The sequence below is a fragment of the Camarhynchus parvulus genome, chromosome 3 (assembly GCF_901933205.1).
Source record: "Camarhynchus parvulus chromosome 3, STF_HiC, whole genome shotgun sequence".
In the NCBI taxonomy this organism is placed as follows: domain Eukaryota; kingdom Metazoa; phylum Chordata; class Aves; order Passeriformes; family Thraupidae; genus Camarhynchus; species Camarhynchus parvulus.
The window spans coordinates 56,081,610-56,102,572 of NC_044573.1; the positions used below are offsets into that span (position 1 = coordinate 56,081,610).

General features: G+C 41.3%; 1 protein-coding gene across 1 annotated transcript in view; it reads left to right on the forward strand.

Moving 5' to 3' along the window:
- FNDC1 (fibronectin type III domain containing 1) overlaps positions 1-20,963 on the forward strand; it is a 61,914-nt gene that overhangs the window by 32,657 nt on the left and 8,294 nt on the right. Inside the window, exons 9-15 of the mRNA XM_030946034.1 lie at positions 1,298-1,419; positions 3,159-3,270; positions 4,255-4,638; positions 9,276-9,341; positions 11,227-11,388; positions 13,324-13,554; positions 13,940-14,048. Coding sequence (XP_030801894.1) covers positions 1,298-1,419; positions 3,159-3,270; positions 4,255-4,638; positions 9,276-9,341; positions 11,227-11,388; positions 13,324-13,554; positions 13,940-14,048 — 1,186 coding nt within the window. The remainder of the gene's footprint in view (positions 1-1,297; positions 1,420-3,158; positions 3,271-4,254; positions 4,639-9,275; positions 9,342-11,226; positions 11,389-13,323; positions 13,555-13,939; positions 14,049-20,963) is intronic.

The window sequence follows — 20,963 nt, forward strand, 5'->3', positions numbered from 1 at the left end:
TTCCATGTTTTCTTTGATGAATTTTTAAGCCACTTTCCTCCTTTTTCTAAGTAACAGCTCAGGGTTGCCCATACCTGTTGCCCATACCCATCACAGCCAGACCATCTAATACCTTTATGGCTGTGATTTACCCCAAGAGTTAGAGACTTGCTTTCTGACAAAATATCTGTGGACCTGGGTAGTAGAATAGAGGGTCCACTAGAGATCAAGGTATTTATTCCTCATGTCACCTATGGAAAATCCCTGACAGCCTCAGTGACCTTGCTAGGTAGAAATACCTTTTCTCCCTCCAATGCATGGACATCCAAAATAGTATTTAGTGACTTGTTTTAGTAAATACTTTCTGTGTTATCTGTAGGTAGTAATGTTTGGTTTGAAGTGGCCTCCCTGTTATGCAATGAGGACTGTGCAGCTGGGCTGTTACATTTGATATGCTTCAGTCAGACTCAGTGTTGTGTAGAGGTTCACCAGCTTAAAGAGCTTTAAGATGGGAGTAGACCTTGAATAACACCATGGGGGGTGAGATGTATGGCATGAAAAAATAACAGATTTCTCTATAGAAGTTATTTAGGGTTACTACTAGCAATGCAATTGTGAAGTTATAACCAACAAGTGTTCAGTTGATTTTTTTCCCCAGTCTATATTTTTCCCATTATATTTTTCTGGAGGCAATTCTCTGAGGTAAGATGTGAAAGTTGCTGCCCTTTCAGAGCTGGGGGGCCTACAGCTCAGTGCTACTGCTTCTGCACTTCTAACATGACTGTACTTCTGTTTAGCAGTGGTTTTTCAGCTAGAGAAGGAGATTCCTTCATTTTCCAGGTTAAAAATATAGGAGTAGTGATAATTCCTATGCCCTCTCCTTTCATTTTGTCTCTACAGCTTTGTATAAGGATAGGATTGAACAAGTGGTTGTGTTTAATAATGGTTTCTTCCTTCATCCCACTTCTGAAAGATCACTTACAAAGATCACAAACATTTTAATGACTGTAGTGCCATGAAGAAATGTTGCCCTGCTTTCTTAAATAGACAGACCAAGTAAACAAGATAGAGATGAATGAGTGTTTAACCTCTTCAGAAAAACAATTTCAGATTCTTGTGTCAGTTGCAAAAATCTGACAGTGTCACAACAGTTACTTCAAGAAAAAGTGGAGTGCCTGGTTTGTGAAGTGTGGGGAGGCCTCTTTCTGTTCTTGTTTATACTCAGATCAGCCAGAAAATGCATTTACTTGCAATTTAAAATATGGCTTGTAGGTTGCACAGCTTTCTTCAGAATAATGTGTTTTCTTCCCTGTTTCAGGTTATAATGGCAGACCAAATCTTACAATGAAAAATGGAAATGGAAATGGTAAAGTAATTCCTGGTAATAATGGAAAACCAAGCGGACAGAAAGTAATCAATGGTCCTCAAGGAGCAAAGTGGGTAGGGTGACCTTCTGTCTAAATTCAAGATGTTTTGACCTTTTATTGTATTTGTATTTTCATTAAGAAAAGACAGGCAAGCATTGTCCTTAGTCAATGCAGCTTTAAAGTGAAGCTATGCTTAGTGGTTTGGTTTCTACTGTTCCACTGAAATCTAAAGACAAATTCTGGGTTTTGTTATTTTAATATTTTAAATTTACAGCCTGATGGGTTGAATTTTAAGCTATAACATTACTCCTATTAAATTTAGAGAAACATTTTTTCATCAAAGTCAATGAGATTGATGCTCCCCTTTGACTCAGGGACTCTCAACACAGTGTGCTCTTGTCTGCTGTGCACTGTGAGTGGAGATTGCCTGGAATAGCTGCTGTGAAAGATGTGCTCAGCAATAAACAGCTGTGTTCAGCAATGCTTCTCCCAGACTCTCACTCCAGGTAGAAACTCCTGAGCAAGACTTCTGAGATAAAAATTACCTCCTCCATAACTGTCATGATGCTTTAAATGCACTTATGTAGGTTTTTGTTTCCTCATGTTTCCAGAAGTATATGCAGAAGAGCTCAGATGCCATTGATAGGAAAGTCCCACAAGCTGCATACATGCCCACACCTTGTCTTTTAACATCCTTTACAATGAGTTTTTAACCAAGGAAAGCAAGGGAAGGAACTGGTGCTTCCTGCATGTTTTCCCAAGTGCTGAGCAGTAGGATTCTGTGATCAGCCTCCCTGGCATCAGCAGAGCTGCTTGCACATGGCATGCAGCTTCATTTTCATTAGAGGAATGTTAAAAAGTGCATCAGGTGTGTCGTGTTCAAGGGAGGCATTTTGAGAAGCATGCCCAAAGTCCTTCAAATGGATTCCAGAAAGTGGGCTAGGAAGGTGGTTGGAATGCCATGGGGCATTTCTCTGCCTCTTGAGGGGAAGGCATTGCTGCTAGCAGGATGAACACCTTGCAAAGCAAGAGGATCTATGCTAAATCTGGTGCCTGGAGGGCTTCAGAGACTGATCTCATCATCTGCTGTCCTTCCTGTTGCAGTCTTTTTCTCAGCGCCAGATGTAAGTCTGTCTTGCCAATGTGGAATTGCTGTTTCTGTCTCCTTCCCAGTTTCCTCACAGTACTTAACACCTTTTGCATTTTTGTTTTCTGTGGCTGAGTGTCTGTTACCTCAGGTTAAAACAGCATAAAGTTCAGCTATTTTGGGTTGAAATAGCAAAAAGGACTGAATTTTAACTGCAGTTAGCTCTGGAATTCAGTCCAAGCTCTCAGACATATTTGCTTTACGAGACAGAGGCTTTTCTTCAGTCTCCTACCCCAATTAAAATCTTAGCTACTTTGTTTTCACTTCCATTTCAAAATAAAGTAACTAGTCTAATATTTAATTTTTTTTAGTTGGATATAATTCTAAATCCCATCTTCAAATGGCTCAGTGTCATACAGAATTTACAGGAATTCACCTTAGGAGTCATGCAGCCCAAGAAAATCAAGGGATTTGCTCATTTGAGAGCTGCAGTAGGTGATATGAATATGGCTGTGCAGCTCTGGACCCCAGTTCCTGGGAATCTGCTTTCTTCAGCAATGATATATCAGTGATTACTATACGCTTGGTTTAAAAATTCGAGTGTGTTGTAGCTATTCCTGAACATCATACTTAATGTCTGAATTTCCCCAGTATTTCTGTTGCTGTGAAACTTCATTTCACCTCCTCTTGGGTTAGCTAAACTTGAGTCCATCTATTGCTTTTAGATTGTAGATCTCGACCGAGGGCTAGTGTTAAATGCTGAAGGAAAATACCTCCAAGACTCCCAAGGCAACCCTCTCCGAGTGAAATTAGGAGGAGATGGACGTACAATTGTTGGTAAGTTACAACTTCCTTCTTACAGAAAAAAGCTCTATAGTAGTTGTACACATGGTACAAATCTTTGAGCTGTTGAATGCTTCAGGCATCCCCAGGTCCCATGCAAGCCATTTCAAGTTGCTTGTACCTCAAGTCAGCACATTGCAGGGCCTGGGGAGGCTTTGAGTCATCCTGTGAGACTCCAGAGTACAAGGCAGCAAGAATTACTCAAGTCCATCTCAATTGTATCAGTATTAAAAAGGACTGCAGAACTGAGCCAGAGTAAGGACTGATGAGTAGAATAAGGGTTGATGATTGTTTATATCTTTGTATACATAGGAATAATTATTCCCCACTGCTAGCACTGTACCAGCCATATGGATGCATTTATTTCATTTTTTTCTTCTAAAGCTGACCACAAATAGTAAGAAACCCTGTTTGTGTTCTCTGAAGACTGCTGTTTGCATGTCAATCCATCTGTACAGATCTCTTGAATACAAATTCAGTGCCTATTGTTAACCTGGCTACCATGAATATTTACAGTACCCAGAACTTGGCACACAAGCTTATTTGCAGTGACAGCATCTTTCCAGCTCATCCCAGATTTTCCTTGCATGTGTTTGACATTAAGGAGCATAATATGGATTCATCAACAGTACATTTCATCAACAGTTAGTTGATAAGAGTGACTTAGATGAAATGCCATCATTGCCTGCACATTGTGATTCTGAAATGAAACCTCCCTGGAGTGTTTATCAAACAGCTGAAAAATGTGAACACAACTGTGTTTTTTTTGAGGTTTTTCTGAACCATTTTCCAGCTTCCTTAGCCATGGCTCTTTCCTAAGTAACACTCTCCTTCTCTGTCAGTTTACTTACAGAAGGCTCTATTCACTCTATTCTGTGCTTTTGTGGCATCTACTGTGATAAAACACAGTAATGCTTAATGCTATAAGCCTGAAGTGGAATAATGGTGAGATTATTTGGTTTTGTTCTTCTCTCTTAGATGAAAAGGGTGCTCCAATGGTGAGTCCTGATGGATTGCCTTTGTTTGGACATAGCAGATTTAGTAAACCTGTAGCAAGTGCACAAGATAAACCAATAATAAGCCTTGGAGGAAAGCCTCTGATTGGTCTTGAGATGGTTAAGAAAACAACCACTCCCTCAACTACTACTACAACAATACCTACAACAACCACCACGACAACCACCACAACCACTACAACAACTGTTGCTACAACCACCACCACCACCACTCCAGAACCGACCACCACTGAGCCACCCACGGAGAAACCTGCACCAACCTGTCCTCCAGGCACCTATGGGGAGTATGATGATGAAGGCAACTTGCTCCTGGGGTTGGACGGCCTGCCCGAGTGCAATGCAGAAGGTAATCTCCTTTTGCGCTGTCTGAATTTCTGTGGCTGTGCTGTTTGTACAGCACAGTTACCCAGATGTGGAATGGTGGAGAATCTGCCTCTGAAGGTTTTGGGTGTTAAATGGACTTTCACTGGCAAATGCCAACTTTCCCCAAAGCTGAGGTTTCTTATGAAATTGTGTTGTTTTCAGCAAATTTCTTACATTGTGTTGGATCCACTTTTATATGTTCACTCATAGGGGTACAAGTCTAAGCAGTAGTTTTGTGGTCAAAGCAGTTACATATAAGTTTTTCTCATTCCATTTCAGGCCAGGGTAGGAGCTGGAGGAGCTATGCATTCTTTCTATTTCGTGTTCACTTATCACAATGAATTCTGAAAAACCTCTCTTTTGAGCCATGGTGGAAACAGCATTTGCAAAGTGAGATTCTTGTTCTCTTACCAGCCCTTGGAGATAGATTGTCTAGCAGGAATGCAGCAGAGCACAGATGAAGCTGGTGAAAGGCAACCCAGGCTCTGCACAGATAACGCAGAGAGTTGTAAACTAATGTCTTTAATATCTGAAGATATGAACCAGTGTCAGTGCATGTCATTTTTCCCTGTTGCTGTTATACAAGCTTAGGTTGTGATGCCAAACTGAAATCCAAAGTAAACACATATAAATGCACCAGAGTCTTTTGGTGTTGAGCCTGTTCCCTATTGTGTTTTATGCTTTCAGCACCTGGATTGCAAGTGAGTTAGCTACTTATTTTGCCAAACCAGATCAGGGAGCACCAAGGTAGCCTCTTACCCTTCCCATTTGTGGGCAATCCTCAACTCATTCTACCAATGGGCAATAGCAGCACAGCCATAACTTTACCAGCATGTTGGCAGTCAGACGTCTGATAACTGCAGCAGTCAGTTTTAATGGGTAGTGAAGCCGCCTTTCTCCTTTACACCTGTACCTCTTAAGTCAAAGTAGATTTACAAGTAGGACACGAAACCATGGCCTAGGAAGCTGAACTATCACTTTGAAAAGGGCAGTGATACAGAAAGGTGTGGCTCCAGCAACTCACAGTGAGTCTGAGGATGGCATCTTGGGAGAAGATCTCAGAAGCAGAAAATAAAATTCCCTTACCAGCGGCCCATGACAGTTAATGAGTGAGAGATGTCAGCTCCTTGTGCAGGTGAAATTACAATGAGTTATAGTGTTAGTATTTATTATCAATTAGCCATGTCTGACACTGTGCAGTTACAGAAGTGTGCTTGCACTGTGTAAATATGCACAGGTGTGTACACACACACACACACACACACATGCAAGTAAAAATCATATAATCATTAAATATTAATATGAAGAGTTTTGCTTTTCCCTATGGAAAGTTCATAGTTCTTAGCTGTACTTACAAAAGTGTTACAAATATTGCTATATATGGTCACTCTCATACTTTCAAAGTTGCCTAAAGGGAGCCCTGATTTTTGGTAGTTAGAATCCCTCCCACACCCCCCAGCTCCTTTTGCTTATCTTAGATGTTGATTACATCCTGTAACATTTACTCTTTTTTGGCCTGTGCTGTTTGGTACCTGGAGGACCTCTTCTGAGAATACACATTGTAAGAACAGTAGAAGTTCATGACATATATCTGGGGTTAAACTGAAGGTAGGTTCCTGAAGATGAGTAACAAAATCCTTTGCAGTGTTACATTTAGCAGAGTTGTGGGCTGGGGAATATTCATGTGATTTTCTGAACACATAAAAAATTCTGCTTGGGCTTTTTGCCTTCTACCAGATGGGCTTGCTGAATCTTTGAACTTGATAGAAGCACGAATTAAAATTAAGTTTTTATTCAGGCTGGTGTGTTCAATGAGAATGGCCTTGAAGTAACTCATAAACTGCCTGGCATTTTGACAGTATGTCTGCAAATGCCTCACAGTGAAAGACTGAAAGGATGGTGCTGGATTTCTGCTTCTTACCTGGTTCTTAAGGCTAATTACCTTATAGCTTTTGCAATATTAGTCCCTGCCTGGGAATTTTGAAAGCTTCTTTGAAGAGACTTCTTCAGTTTTTTTAAATCTTAGTGACCTGCTTCAGGATTAGATAAACACAGGAAAACAGTCTGCCTGTTTCACAAAGAAACTTGCTAGAAAAGTAAAGATTTTTGTGGTATTTATTTAATGATGGCTGTTATTTTTTTACAAGGGAAGTGTATATTTCAAGAGGGGTAAACTACTACTTCAGTTATCAAAACAATGTAATTTTCACTTGACCATTTCCAAATTATTTTAAATTATATATTTATCTTGTCTTTCCCTTTAATCTGAGTCTAGAAATTACTCCACATTGTTTAGTGAAATACTTTTTCTGCCAAAGCTTGATATTTGTTGCTAAGTGCTTTACTCACAAACAGACAGGGTCTGCAAGTGCCAAAACCCAGGTCCAAACGTTCTACTTAAGCTTTGGCAAATTCTTTTATCTCTGGCAGGACTTTTTCTTGATCCAACAGAATTTATGACCAGCTTTTAACTAGATTCATCAGTCTTTAACTTTCAAGGAGGAGTTTGGCCACACAAGTGTGATTTGTCAGTGAAATCAACTAAACTTTATTAGTGAACTCTCAAAGGAAAAAACAGGTGGAGACTTAACCACCTGTTACGTGTGATAAAATCAAGTGATGGAATTTGTAAGACAAGTAAAACAGCAAGACTGTCCTTACAGATGCCAAAAGTCTGTGGCAAGTGGTCATAGGAAGATTTGGTCCCATTTGTTACCAAATTTTTTGGCAGGGTTTACTCAAGAGGTTCAGGAAAGGGGTGATGGTGCAAGGTGAAGAACTGGAGCTGGATTATGTACAGAAAATAATAAAATGAGAGGTCTGTTGGGAAGTACTCTTATTGTCACCATGACACAGCTGATGCTAAACAAGCACAGCCACTGAAACTGAGTGCAAAAATAGAAAATGAAATTTGGCTTTGCTGGACTGTACATAGGCCAAAGACTTACTAACTAATAAGCATGGATGAGTTGAAATCTGCTCATGGAAGGTTTCAAATTTCTGCATATCTGATCCTCTTGATTCCTTGGATGTAGGCAGTCAAAGGTAAGTGCATACATTATAGATGTTTGTTGATGTTGGCCAGTTGTGGGTAGATGTGCAGAACTCAGCAAATAATCTACTTTGGGACTGACTACCTTCAGAGAAGTCAAATGACTTCCAAGGGCATCATCTCCTGAAGAGTGCTGCAGAAGTCTACCATGAGGAAATGTCAGATTCTAATATATGAAAGTCTGACAAGAACAAACCCATTTCCTGTGTTTTAAAGCTTATTTTGGCATTAAAATCGTGCAGTGTATTTTAAATAATTTTTAGGAGAAAAAAGCAGTTTTACAGTAATTGTTGGTTCTAAAAAACAGCAAAATTAAAATGTATCATTCGGATTATATTTGTGACCTATTTAGCATAGGCAGTTGAAACTTTACACTGTTTGCAGTTCTGGTTTAGTGAAAATAACACTATTGCTTCCATATTGAGTGTTAAAGGAGCGTGACCAATGTATGTGAAGTGTCTGGAGGTCAAAGCTGTCTTTCTCTTGTCTTTGTTCACATGCTGGCCACTCCCCAGCCCCAGCATTACATTGGAGACTTTTGATGGTATCTGCAGTGGGTTACAGCACAGTGCTTTTGTTTTGTTTGCATGGTTTTTTATGACTGTGCTGAGCTTTGTACTCTTTGGCTTCCCTGAATAATGTGGAGAAATGCTTTCCTCAGAGTGTGCAGGAAAGCCTTTGGGATGCAGCAGATGGGGTACTTGGTGGTTGCTGTATCTGGACCTGGAGTAATGTCCTGCAGAGATAATGAGATAATATCAAGGAATAGTCAGCTGGAAAGTCTGTTGGTGCATCTGCATTGGGTTTTGGGGTGCATCAGTAGGGAGTTTTTGATGTGCATCTCATAATCATCTGTCATGGCTATGCTTTCATTTGCATCCTGGAGCAATCTCACTCTGATTTCCTGAACTGAATTCATGCTGGATGAAATTAATGCAGAGCAATGCTTCAGGATTACAGCTATGTGGCCCAACCTGTAATGGGCAGCCATTCCATAGGATCAGAGTAGAGCTAGTGCAGAGTAAAACCCCAGAAGATCCAGCACTAATTACTTCATTCTACAAATCCTTTCCTTTTGGGCTGCATTCCTTCAAGACCATTGACATGGTCTATAAATGTCATGGCTCTGCAGGCTGTTTGTTTTTATACCTCCACAAAAATATTTGGGTAGAAATATTTAATTCCTTGGCTGGTTTTTTTGGCATATAATGTTTTCACATTTGCTGCTTCTGAGACTATAAAATATTGTCAAATCCAGATGTGATCATTATATAGTTGCTGGCAGCCTACCTTTGCTCCAGAGCAGCTGGGGCCTGGGGCAGAGCTTCTGGAAGGTGATTACTCTTTATTTTATATAGTAGCCCTGAACCCATTTTCCCCCAGCAAAACTCCTGACTACTGCACTTAACTTCTCATCTGTTATTCTCAATGTGCAGGGCAGACTGTCACTGCATTATTTGGAAACCTTTTTCTTTACAATTCCACTGGCTAAATATTTTTATATTAAACTTTATTTCAGAATTATTTTATTGAATTTTTACAGCATTTTTTTCTTTCTCTGTCAATAGATACATTCTCAGGACTGGATTCAGATGTGACAGCAACTCCAGAAGCTTATGTGATATACGATGATGGTATGGGTTAACTGTAGGAGTCTATTGCAAGTCACATGTTGCCTTTTTCTCTGTCTTCTTTCTTTGGAACTGGGTTCAAGGAGACAGATTGGTAAATGGGAGCTTAAGCAAGTGACAGTGAGCTGGAAAATGGTTCTGCATTACATGTGAAGAGAAAGGATCTAAAACCATCTGTTTCTGGACATAAAAGTCCCTTTCTATCAGTCCTGCAATCTAACAGGAACCTGTTGAGGAAATAAATTACTTTTCAGAGCTGTGTCATACAGACACTGCTTCAATCCTAGATTTACTTTCTCTGGTACAACTTCTAACTCCAGCCCTGTCAAAGTCAATTACCTCCTCTAAAATACAAAATCCAAATAACATTCAAGCCCTGAACAATCAAAATACCTTAGTGAGCTGTTTCTTTAATGTGTAGTCTGCATTTGGACAATTAAGCATGCTCATACTGAATAAGATCACCTACATATAAAGTAACTAATCTGCTTAATTCATGTGGAATTTATATCAAAGAGATTTGAAATCAGATGAAAGAAAAAGAGGGAAATATTTTTTTTAGAGTTATATTCATGCCGTCTTGATATTATAATCAAGAACATAACAAAACTTAGCTAAAGAGGAAGCATCAAGTCACAGCATTTAATTGTAAGTTTGCACCAGGAATGGAAATTCTCAGTTACTGGAACTGAAATTCACTTTCTGCCATCATTGACATCAGATGTTCTATCCCTTTTAGTCTTCAAATTCCTGCTCCTGCCCCACATATGGAAGTGGATTAGTACAGACCTCAGTTAAACAAAAAGTGTTTTAGTAGAATTTATGGTTCTAGAACAATGAAATTTTTTTTATTTGTGGTTGTAGTGCTGGATCTTAAGTCTAATCAACAACAGAAAAACATTTAAAAAGAGAGTGCAGCAGCTGAGTGGAAGATATTATAGACATTTGTACTTTTAATTCCGATCACTTGATACTGAAACTGACATTTAGAATGTGGGGAGGAGGGAATGAATGAGAAAATGCACAAGACATACATCCCATTTCCCTTACATCTCCATGGATGCAGAATATCCTCAGTGCACGGGTCTTTTCCCAGGCCTCCCCTTAGGTACAGGTCACCTGCAGAAAACACATGCTTTAGCAGTTTAAGCACAAAACACTCAAAGACATGAGCTGAGTTCCCCAGCCTGCATGAGGTCATGGCAGAGATGCCAAATGCTACTTTCCCTTCATTTTGTGTGCCAGTCAGGTAGCACAGCAGTTTTTCAAAGACCACCGAGTTTAATAGGACTGAGCAAAATGAGGCTCACATGGGACAGTTTGCCTTCCTTCACAGCCCTGCAGGGATCACAAATGGAAAGCTCCGGACTCTGCACCTCCTGTCACAGGAGGGTTTGAGAGTGGTATTGAACCACCTCTAGGTTTAGAATTGCAACACAGAGTTTTCTTAGAAAGTAATTTTTTTCTCTCCCTTCTCTACTTCCTTTGGCACCTGAGGGCTTAGGCCAGGGATTCAATTACTGTGCCATCTTCTCTTGGGGTTTGTGAGAGGAGGTGGCAGATACACATTCAGGATATCGCTTTACAAATACATTTGTTAATTTTTGTCCTGTTTAACTGTGTGTGTGAGGTCTAAATCAGCAGTGACATGAGTATTCTGGAGCAAAGACTGTTCTCCCTGTCCATGACTTTGGTAGAAACCATTGCAAGGCTGAAGTTTGACCAATCTCATCATAGAGTTCTGTACGGAGTGTGCAGTGGCCCCACCGGGCAGGGTGTGTAGCACTTTTTTGGGACTATGGCTGGTGACAGAATTGTTTTCCTTCTCATAGTTAAGCCAAAATTAGATGAAACATGCTAACACTTTCATCTTGTGTTTGCTCTGAAGACTACGAGTTTTTTGAGAGCACTTTGCCACCAACCACCACCACTGCCACCACTACCACTGCTTCTACGACGACAGAATTGGAGGTTGTCTATCCGGAGACCGGTGTTGGTGGCACTGGCCCTGTGTCAGAATATGACATTGCTGGGAAGAAACGCTTCACTGGTAAGGATGCCCTTTGGCTTATCTAGCTTACTACTTGAGCTGCAAAGAATTCTTGTTCCAGCAAGGCCAGCCCTTCAGCTGAGACCATTGCACAAACACATACAGTAGATGTGTGTGTGGTCCTTTTAAGGATTGCCACCTTGGAAACCCAAACAGCAGTAGTTTTTTCCTTGCTTCAATGCTTACATGTCTGTGCATTGGTCCACAATGATTTTGTTGAACCAGTAAAAACCTCTTTGTACTCTTTCAGTGTAAGTGCTCTGTTCTGTGTTCTGCACTGTGTTTGGTCTAGCTGAAGTTAGTGAGAGAGCAGGAGTGTCTACACCAGTTCAGCTTAACTGCAGCTAACTTTGCACCAGCAGTTCCAGCAGGGCAAGTCACCACATAGGTGTGAGTCTTCCTCTAGGGGACCTGATTCTTTTCCACTGATCTGTTCAACCCCACCTTGCACAAGCATGTGTGCTTCAAAGGCAAGGAATGAATGGTACTTTGAATATGAACTTTCAAAAAAATAAATCCAGTAGAGATAAATATGATTTTGGTATTTGAACGTTTTCTCAGTAGAAGGCATTTGGTGAAGGAGCCCCCATTGCATGAGCCATGTCTCCTGTGTACACAAGCCATTCAAGTGTGTAGGTCGGTGTTGCAGCACTGACTTCAGAGCTGCTCTGCTTCTATGTCAGCTGGGGGCCAGAGGAGAGGGATTTGGAGATTGTAGGGAACATTCCAGCCTCCACCCCAGGCTGGTGACACCCCCTGCAGCCCTTTATATATTTCTGGCACTTGAACTGAGCTCAGATCAGCTGCTGACTCACCTGGCATTTCAGAAAAGAGTTCAGGGGATGGAGAATCATCTTTGACATGTCTTGGCTTCCCTTCCAATATCCACGAGTTTCATGTGGCTTAGAGTGAAACTCTGCTGCTGGAGTAAAAGATTTGTTTTTATATATGCCAAAACTTTTTCCTGTGCATCTTCAGTTTCTCTGTCCAAACAATTTCATGATGTTTCTATTCAGTTCTCTCACTGACAGTGCTTCTTGATTCATTTAGCCGGAGAGGCTAAAATTAACTTCATTGCAAGATCTGGAAAAAATTCCTTCAGGGCATGAAATCCAATAAGATAAACCAAGAAACGTTGGTTTATGAACATTTCAAGGCACTAGGGAAATAATATTACCATTTCAATGAATTGTATTATTGCAACTGAATAAACATTTCCAAAGCAAGTTTTATAGTCCTTCCTTTCAATGTTATGGTGACTTTTAAGGCAATAAAAAGATGGTTTAATCTTTTCCTGAACTAAAGTGCAATTCCAGTCAGTATAAAGCTTTTAAAAATAGAAGTTACAGGTTGGGAACACATGCCTGGAAGGTAGGGGCTCATGGCTCCTGGTGCCTTAGTACCCAGGGGACCACAACAATCCTTTAAACTGGTTGGACTTCACCTTGGAATTACTCTTCACATTTCTTTTGTTGTTTTGCTCCAGCTTCAGGATGTTTGGGTAAGAACCAACCACTTAGACCTGTAAAGTCTTAGATGATTGAAGGCCCTGGCAGGGATCTGTTCCCATGTTGGAAAGGCAGAATTTGGGTGACATTTTCATCCCACCTTCCAGAGCAGCTGGAGGTAGCGTGCAGAGGGTGCTGCAGTCAGACTGCTCTCTTCTGCCTCTTGTAGCAAAGACAGTCCTTCCATCTTTGCATAATTTGTTACAGTTGTGGGTGTGGGGTAGGTAAACCTGAATCCCATTCCCCCTGCTCATCAATCAATTTGGCTGTAAGCCATGCTTTGTTGGCAGCGGTCTCTGGGATGCAAGGTGAAGAATTTTAAAATGCACAGCAAAACTTGACTCTCTTTAGAAAATTGCCAGCCTGTGTGCTACTGTGGGATACTTCAAACTGCTAACCAAATGCGGCCCTTCCCTGTCTTTTCTAGCTCCTTATGTGACCTATCTCAATAAGGATCCAGCAGCCCCCTGCTCCTTGACAGAGGCCCTGGAACATTTCCAAGTGGAGAGCCTTGATGAAATCATTCCCAATGACTTCAGAGAGAAAGATCAGCGTCCCCTGAAAGCCCCTCACAACATCACAGTTGTGGCAGTCGAAGGCTGTCACTCCTTTGTCATTGTGGACTGGGCCAAACCTGCTCAAGGAGACATGGTAACAGGTATTCTCCTGAGGGTTTCTCTCCCGATGGGAGAGAGCAGAAGGGGAAGGTTTTCCTAAATGACATTTTGTACTGGTGTCTGCACAGTCAATGTGTCACTTAAAACAGTGAATGCGTTACCTCTCTTCTTTTTGCCTTCACTGTTTTTTAAATCAGAATTCACAACTGGGTGCTGTCCTCTGATGTAATGCTCCATTAATATTAGCTGATGATAAGAAATTCTTACAAGCCAGGATTTTCTGGGACAGTTAGGCATGGAATCACTTTCATATTCAAAGATGTTTCAAATCCTTTAAATCCTTAAAATTTACCGTGACACCTAGGGATATCATTTATTTAAAATTTAATTAGAATCCTCACAACTATTTCTTGTTCCTGTTTACAGGATATCTGGTTTACAGTGCATCCTATGATGACTTTTTAAAGAATAAGTGGTCAACCAGGGCTGCAGGGTCTACTCACTTGCCCATTGAGAACCTGAAGCCCAACACACGGTAAGGATTTGATCCACTCCTTTTCAGTTCTCTTAAGGAAATAAAACAAATTTTGAGAACTGTCAGTTGTTTTTCTTGGTCTTAGTATAAATGTTTGCATCTGGTTTAGATTTTACTTATTCTGTTGGACAGCAAATTGTTCTATAAACTGCACAACAGCCTGATATCTTAACAGTATTAACCCTGGAGCAGATAGCAGTGTGTACATATGTTTGTGTGTATGAAAACACATATCAGTAACAAAGAAAATATTGTTTTAAAATGCATTTTCTAATCTTTTAGATAATCAAATGTTGGGGGAAGTAGACTAAAATATACTAAAATATGCTAAAATAGACCCATGGTTTGACTTGATGTGATGTGGGCCATTCCAACATATGTGTGGCCAAGATTTGACGCCTAAAGGCTGCTGGGGAAGTGCTGCCCACTCGTCTGTTTTTGCTTTCTGTTCACATAAATGTGCTGAAAGAGAAGGCTTGGTGGTATAAGGTGAGGCTGTGGCAATTGCTCAGAAGTCAGTTTAGCAGGAGCTTTAGGTCTTTGTCCTACAAAAGATCTGGCTGAAATGGTGGAACAAGAATGCATGCTTCACATGAAACTGGAATAATTTGTGGTGACTGGGGGCAAAGTAAACAGCTACACAGGGACTGCATTCGAATTACTCCTTCAGAGAGATGCTCAGTGTCTCGCATACTTGTCTCTCAAATTCTGAGCCTGAAATTCCTTTGATGCTCCCTTGGGCTCAGCCCTTCACATGCTGCTGTCTGCAGTCTCTCAGGCACTGGTGGAAGGTGTTGCTCACACAGTGGAGAGATGCACTGGGACTGTGGGCTGGAATTAGCATGCCTTACTTGGTGGTGAGCTGCAGATCTGAGCATTGACTGCTTGGACAGGCACATAGGGTTTGTGCTAGGACAGCACAGAAGAAAGAAACTATGTCAGCCAAAGTATCTTTTCTTTCCAAGACAATTCATAGGCAAAGGGAAGGTTCTGAGCATTAAAAGTAGTTGATTGAGAACCTCAACCTAGAAAACAGAATTGTTTGAGAATGGCCTTCATCTAAAACCTTAACAGACCAAATGATAAAATAAGATAAATAAATTATGGAAGGACAGTGCAGTGTAGCCAACTGGGAGGCATACGATGAGGCATATTTTTCTGACCACGTCATGACACTTCTCCAGACTCCAGCATAGACTCACACAGGTTTGCCCCTGCAGCTGCTCTTGCTGTCTGGGAAACATCCAAGCACCAAGAAATCACAGTATGTTTAAAGAAGTCTTCTCCACAGAGACTTCCCTCCAGCCAAAGAGTTCTGAGGACATGACATCTCCTTGGGAGGGCCAGAACCTGAGCAACTTCTGCAGCAGCTCCTTATGCAGCTGCACAAGGGCCATGTTCAGCAGAGGACACTTGCAGTGTCAAAGACCTGGAAAATTAGCAGGGGAATTCTAATTATGGAGAAGCAGGATAAGCACATTCAGAGCACCTACAGAGCTAAAAGTACAGAGATAAGATGTTACAGGAAAATATGGTCCATCTTATCCTCTCCTGTTCTGCCTACAGTACTGTCAATTAAATGCTTCATGAGGCATTTTCTTACATAACCAAGAGCTAAAAAAAGGCCACTTATTCAGATGATTGGTAATCTAGACCTTAGTGACAATCTTTGAGGCCGGTTCATGGTGTGTTAAAGCAAAGTTACTTCACAGTGGAGAGCTTTAGTAGTGTACTCTGCATCTGCTAGTGCTCTCCTTACAAAACATTGTTGTTACAAATGTACACAGGGTGGTATGTGGCACAGCTCTCTGGGGGTTTCACCTGTTACAGCAAGATGAAAGAGGTTTGAGATCTCCAGTTCCTAGATAATGATGGAAGCATTATGGAATGCAGACCATTCTGTCTTTGTACATCTACATCCTTATGACTTGAGGACTCCCTTTCCCTAAACAACTCTCCTCTTGCTGCTAGAACCTGTTCCTGCCTCCACATCCCAGATTCCTCTGTATGTCCAGCCCTTTTCCCCTTCACCAGTATTCATTCCTCCACTCTTACTTTGTCTCCCATGCAGGCCAGGGAGGCACTGCCTTTACAGCCCTGCTTCTCCTGGCTGCAGCCCTGCATTTCTTGCTTCTGTGCCATTTCTACCTTCCAGCTGAAGCTCCTCACCTCTTCAGTCTTTCAGTCATGCCTCCCTCTCCTGATGCCCAAAGGACAGGGCTGAAGGCCAGGGATAACTCTCTGCTTCTCATATCCAGCACCTAAAGGGCTCCAGAACACCAGAAGGAGTGGTTGCAGTGAAAGCTCACAGGACTTTTCTGCAGCTGCTGTCCATGCTACGCTCAGTGCAGGGGAATTGGTGGGAGGTGAGCTGCCAGCATGTCTGATGTACAACTCCAGGCTTCAGGTCACAGTTTCTCTGTATATGAATGGAGTTCTATAGGAACAGCAAGGTTATGGATTCATGCATCTCCATGAGCCTAGTGACTGTCTTGTTGAATTAAGGTTTCACGATAGGGAGGTTCAAGCAGGTGCTATTTATTTTAGCAGATTGTTTCTCCAGCATCTTCCTGAAGATGATATATCCATTGGCCCCCATTGTATCCTCTGTGAAGGCAATAAAGGCTTCATGTGGGGTCTGTGGTGGAGAACGAAGGATCTTTATAACAGAAATTTTATGTATCAGCTGTTCTCATTTACATTCTCCAAACCCACAGACTGAATTGATTGCATACTTTTTGTCTTAAAAATAACTCCCTAACCACTAGGAAAAGATACCATGCCTAAGAAAATATGGGATAAAAGTTAAAGATAATCGAAAGATTTTGTGTCTGCATTGGTAATGAATTTTGTGAGAAGTGTCTGATTAAGTAATTTACTGTAAGCAGATGCTGTTGGCTACTGGGTGTCCCACAAGGGGCTATGAGTGGTGCAATTTTGCAGCATGCACAGAGTATGAGAAGCAGGTTGGCATCCTGACTGAAGTCAGCACCAGAAAAGATTTCAAGCTGTCAACATATCCTGGAAAACATCTGCCTGTTATTTAGGTTTTACAAACAAAACAGAAATCTATGTTTAATCCATGTCATAAATTTTCTCCTGAGGCCTGGTCTGACCTCCATTTGAGAAGTGAAAGTTTTTCCATTAGTGAAACTCTGGTCAGCTTCAGTGGGTACAGGAGCTGCTTTCTTGTGATTTGTGGTTGTAAACACTAAGATGACTTTAAACTTTATTAAATCTTTAAACCAGTAGTTTTGACAAGGTCCCTTCCCTAACTTTAATTCTCAGCTGTCACAGAAGATGATGGAAAGGGCTAGACAGCATCTGCTCAACCACTAAATCAGTCTTATGCAGTCAGAAACATTATAATCCTTGCCATAAACATTTCAGTCCCCATCCTGAGCATGGTTAGACTTTTTCCTGCCTTTTTCAGGAACGCTGTGACAGTGCCTGATGGGAGTAGCTAGATAGTCTCATGATTTAAAACACTGTACTTCACCCCCATATCTGCATGTCTTCTGAAATCTTTCTTTCTGTTCTCTTGGGTTTTGCTCCATCTGGGGCTATTTTGATCCCACAATGGCTGCTACCAATCCAGTGTTGTACAGAGTACTTCATAGGAGGTTCTTAAACATTTACTCAGGGCTTACAACTTCAAACAGAGCCCGGTTCTTCTGTTTCAGGGGGCCAGATGAACCAAAAATTTCTCTTTCCTTTCTATAACTCCATTGAAACAAAGCCATGGTATGTCCAACAAGCAGCATCAACCACAGGTGGCTGCTTTGTGCCACCAGGGCCACGCAAAAGAGCTAAGAAGTCCATGAAACCATTTCCCTGTGCAAGTGGTAGACCTATGTGGCACATACCTACCTCATACCAGCTCTGCAGGAAGCTCCACTGCCAGCTCGGCTCTAATGCCTTATTATAAAATTAGTTGTAAATATTGATGAGGGATGTAGTAGTGGGCCATTTCAGATGGAGGGAGACACTTTGCATTAGCCTGTGAACCTGCAGGCATTGATTGACACATTTTTCTTAAGGAGGAATGGTGTAGTTGTAGGCAGAGGATTTTAGCCCTTGCTGTGGGGGTGCATCCTGCCATCTCAGCCTGCCACTGAGCAGAGTGCAGGGCTGAGGATCCATGCAGGCATGCCTTTGGCAGGCTGGAAAAAGGAATTTGCACCTAATTTTTTTTTAAGAAGCTGCTTCCCTAATTATCGTGCTGAGTGATTATCTCACTTTGTGCTGTGAGTGCCAGCTATTTAATTACAACACCTTGAATTAAGTCAAAGAGTAATTTTGCTCTAAATGACAGGTATGTTGAATGATTATTCATGTAGCCTGAATGAAAAACATGCTATATATTCAATGCCCTCTTACAGTCCACTGTGTCCTTTCTTGACGTATCACTAGAATTGGTATATAAAATCTCAAAGGAAGTTTATTCGTAGGAGGAAAAGCCTTTTTGTTGCCTGTATTGAAAATGAACAACAAATGGTACTGCATCTGTTGTGATTCTTCTGTGCCTAATGGTAGCAATTTATACAGTTCTGGCTAAGCAAAGTGTAAATCAAATTATATATTGCAAATTTTGTTCATGTTTCTATGTGATGAAAACCAGTCAAGTTATACTGATTTGAGATTTCCCGGCAAATTCATCAGCTGAAGGATTCTGACTAATGAAAATGTCAGATTCCTGGACATAGAATGGCTTTGGCAATTTCTTTTTTTGTTTGTCATGTCTGAGAAAGAAATATATCCCAACTGCATTATTTTATTGACCTTCTTAATACAGCAGTCATAGCATTGTCTATGTTTAAATCACAGGTCAGCAAATCATGAGATCTGGCTCTCTTTCTGGTACAACTAGAGCTTTCTTCTGTGTATAAAAGCTTAGGAATAAATTTTGCAATTTAGTGACTTCATCACTCTTTTTTTTTTATCATATCTCTTTTTTTTTTTTTTAAGACAATCAGGCAGGCAACATGAACCATCAGATGCCCTAGGTGGGCTTCGATGTGTGTAACAGGACAGCTGAACGCACAGTTGTCCTGATTGCATAGGTAATCAGTTCCTGCATTATGCATTGGCTACAAATCTGTGTGTTTTTCCCCACTTAAAGAGGTGCACAAGGTTCTTGGGCTGCTCTCTCTCTGTTTTGAGGGGGATTATGTCACTCATATATCTGATGGGAATGCTTTGAGGCTATCATTAATACATGTGTATTAAGTGTATTTAAAGTTACCCAGACAGTGCTACTGTGTTGAAAGGTGGTGTCTGATCATACTTTGGAAGCACTGGGAAGTCAGGCATCCATACTTTCCACTGTGCTTTGAAATGTTATGGGAAAGGTGTGGGCTGGAAGACATTTTTATCCTGCTCTTCTGCAGCAGTTACAGCAAACACTGAGCTAGGTCAGGAAAGCTTGGTGCTGTGTTGCAGCTCTTTTGAGAACCATAGTGAGGAATTGCTGCCTTGTGTCCCATCCCTATGGACAGGCTTGTGCTGCTCACCCCTGTCCTGATCCAGGTGACAAAAGTGCTAGTGAAGATGTGGATGAATGCAGGTGCCCCGTGAGAGCATTGGCAACTTGGGATTAAAGCAGTGCTCAGGCTGCCATGCTCTGTTTGGGTGGCCAGAGGTGGAGAAGCACATGGGAGGCTTTTTGCCTTCCCTCTGCTCTTTACCCAGACATGCTAAACATGCTTTTATACAAAAAATCTAGATCAGTAGTTAAAAACAGGGGCAAATTTTTCTTCTAGCAAAAGGATTGCACTGGGCATGAGCAAAAAGCATAGCCTTGCTGAATTTTGCTATTTATCAGATTTTCTTCTTGCCATAGCATATGTGTCTTTAAAAAAAAAAACCATGAGTTGCTTGTGAGCATCATATACTCATTAATTGAAGGCAGAACTGGCTGCAGGAAGCAATAGAGGAGTAGTTTTCTGGTATCAGCTGCAGGACATGGCAGGGACAGGGGACATGTCCCTCATGCAGATGTGGGAACGTGTCCCACAGAGGATCTGACCATGCATGTGCTCCAGGTCCAACAAAGATACAAGGTAAAGCTGTTGCCATGGATGAAGTCCAGAATATTTCAATTCTGGTAGCTTCCACATTGATTTCACCTAGACAACATACCTGCAACTTTTAAGGAATAAACGAGATGCCCTGGCCCATACCTTGGGGATAACCACCTTGCTTCTTGGCAAAAGCCAGTGTTCATGTGATTACCACCCTTTGGCCAAAGAAGAAGGATATGCACATCTCTCCTAGCTTTTCATAAAGATCAGTTTGATTTTAAGGCAAAGCAGTTCACCTTACTTGACAAAAGACATTCCTTTTAATGAAAAAATAAATCCATTTTGCCAAAGGGCTGCTTCATCTGTGTCCCCTCTGATTTGTCACTGTGAATGGTTTCAAATGTGCTGAGCTGTGCTTGGGCCAGAGAGGGGCCTTTCAGGAGGGTCCTTCAGGCCCTGCTATGTGGTTAAGTCTGAGAGCTTCACCAGGAAGAGCATCCTGATGTTTTTGATGGAGCAGACTCCTTTTCACCAGCTGTGATACATCAGGCCTGCCATTCACGTGGGACACTGTCATGTGAGGTAATCCAGTGCTTGGTGGCAACCATCCATGAAAGTAATTACTTGCCCTGTTATGTGTGTAGAGCTTTTGGACACGTCTGCTTTTGGACGAGAGGCTAAATCAAGATCCAGATGCTATGTGGATATTACAGAGGCACAGTAGTTTTTAAGTTTTTTATTAATTTCTTTACAAGAATGAAATTGAGCAAGCAGGCAAGAAAGAAAAACCTAAACTCAGGAATTTAAAAAATGCTGTGCTGGAAATCTTTTAAGTAATTTTCCATTCTAGTTGGTTTCTGTTGAACTGATACAAATATAAAACAAAAAGAAG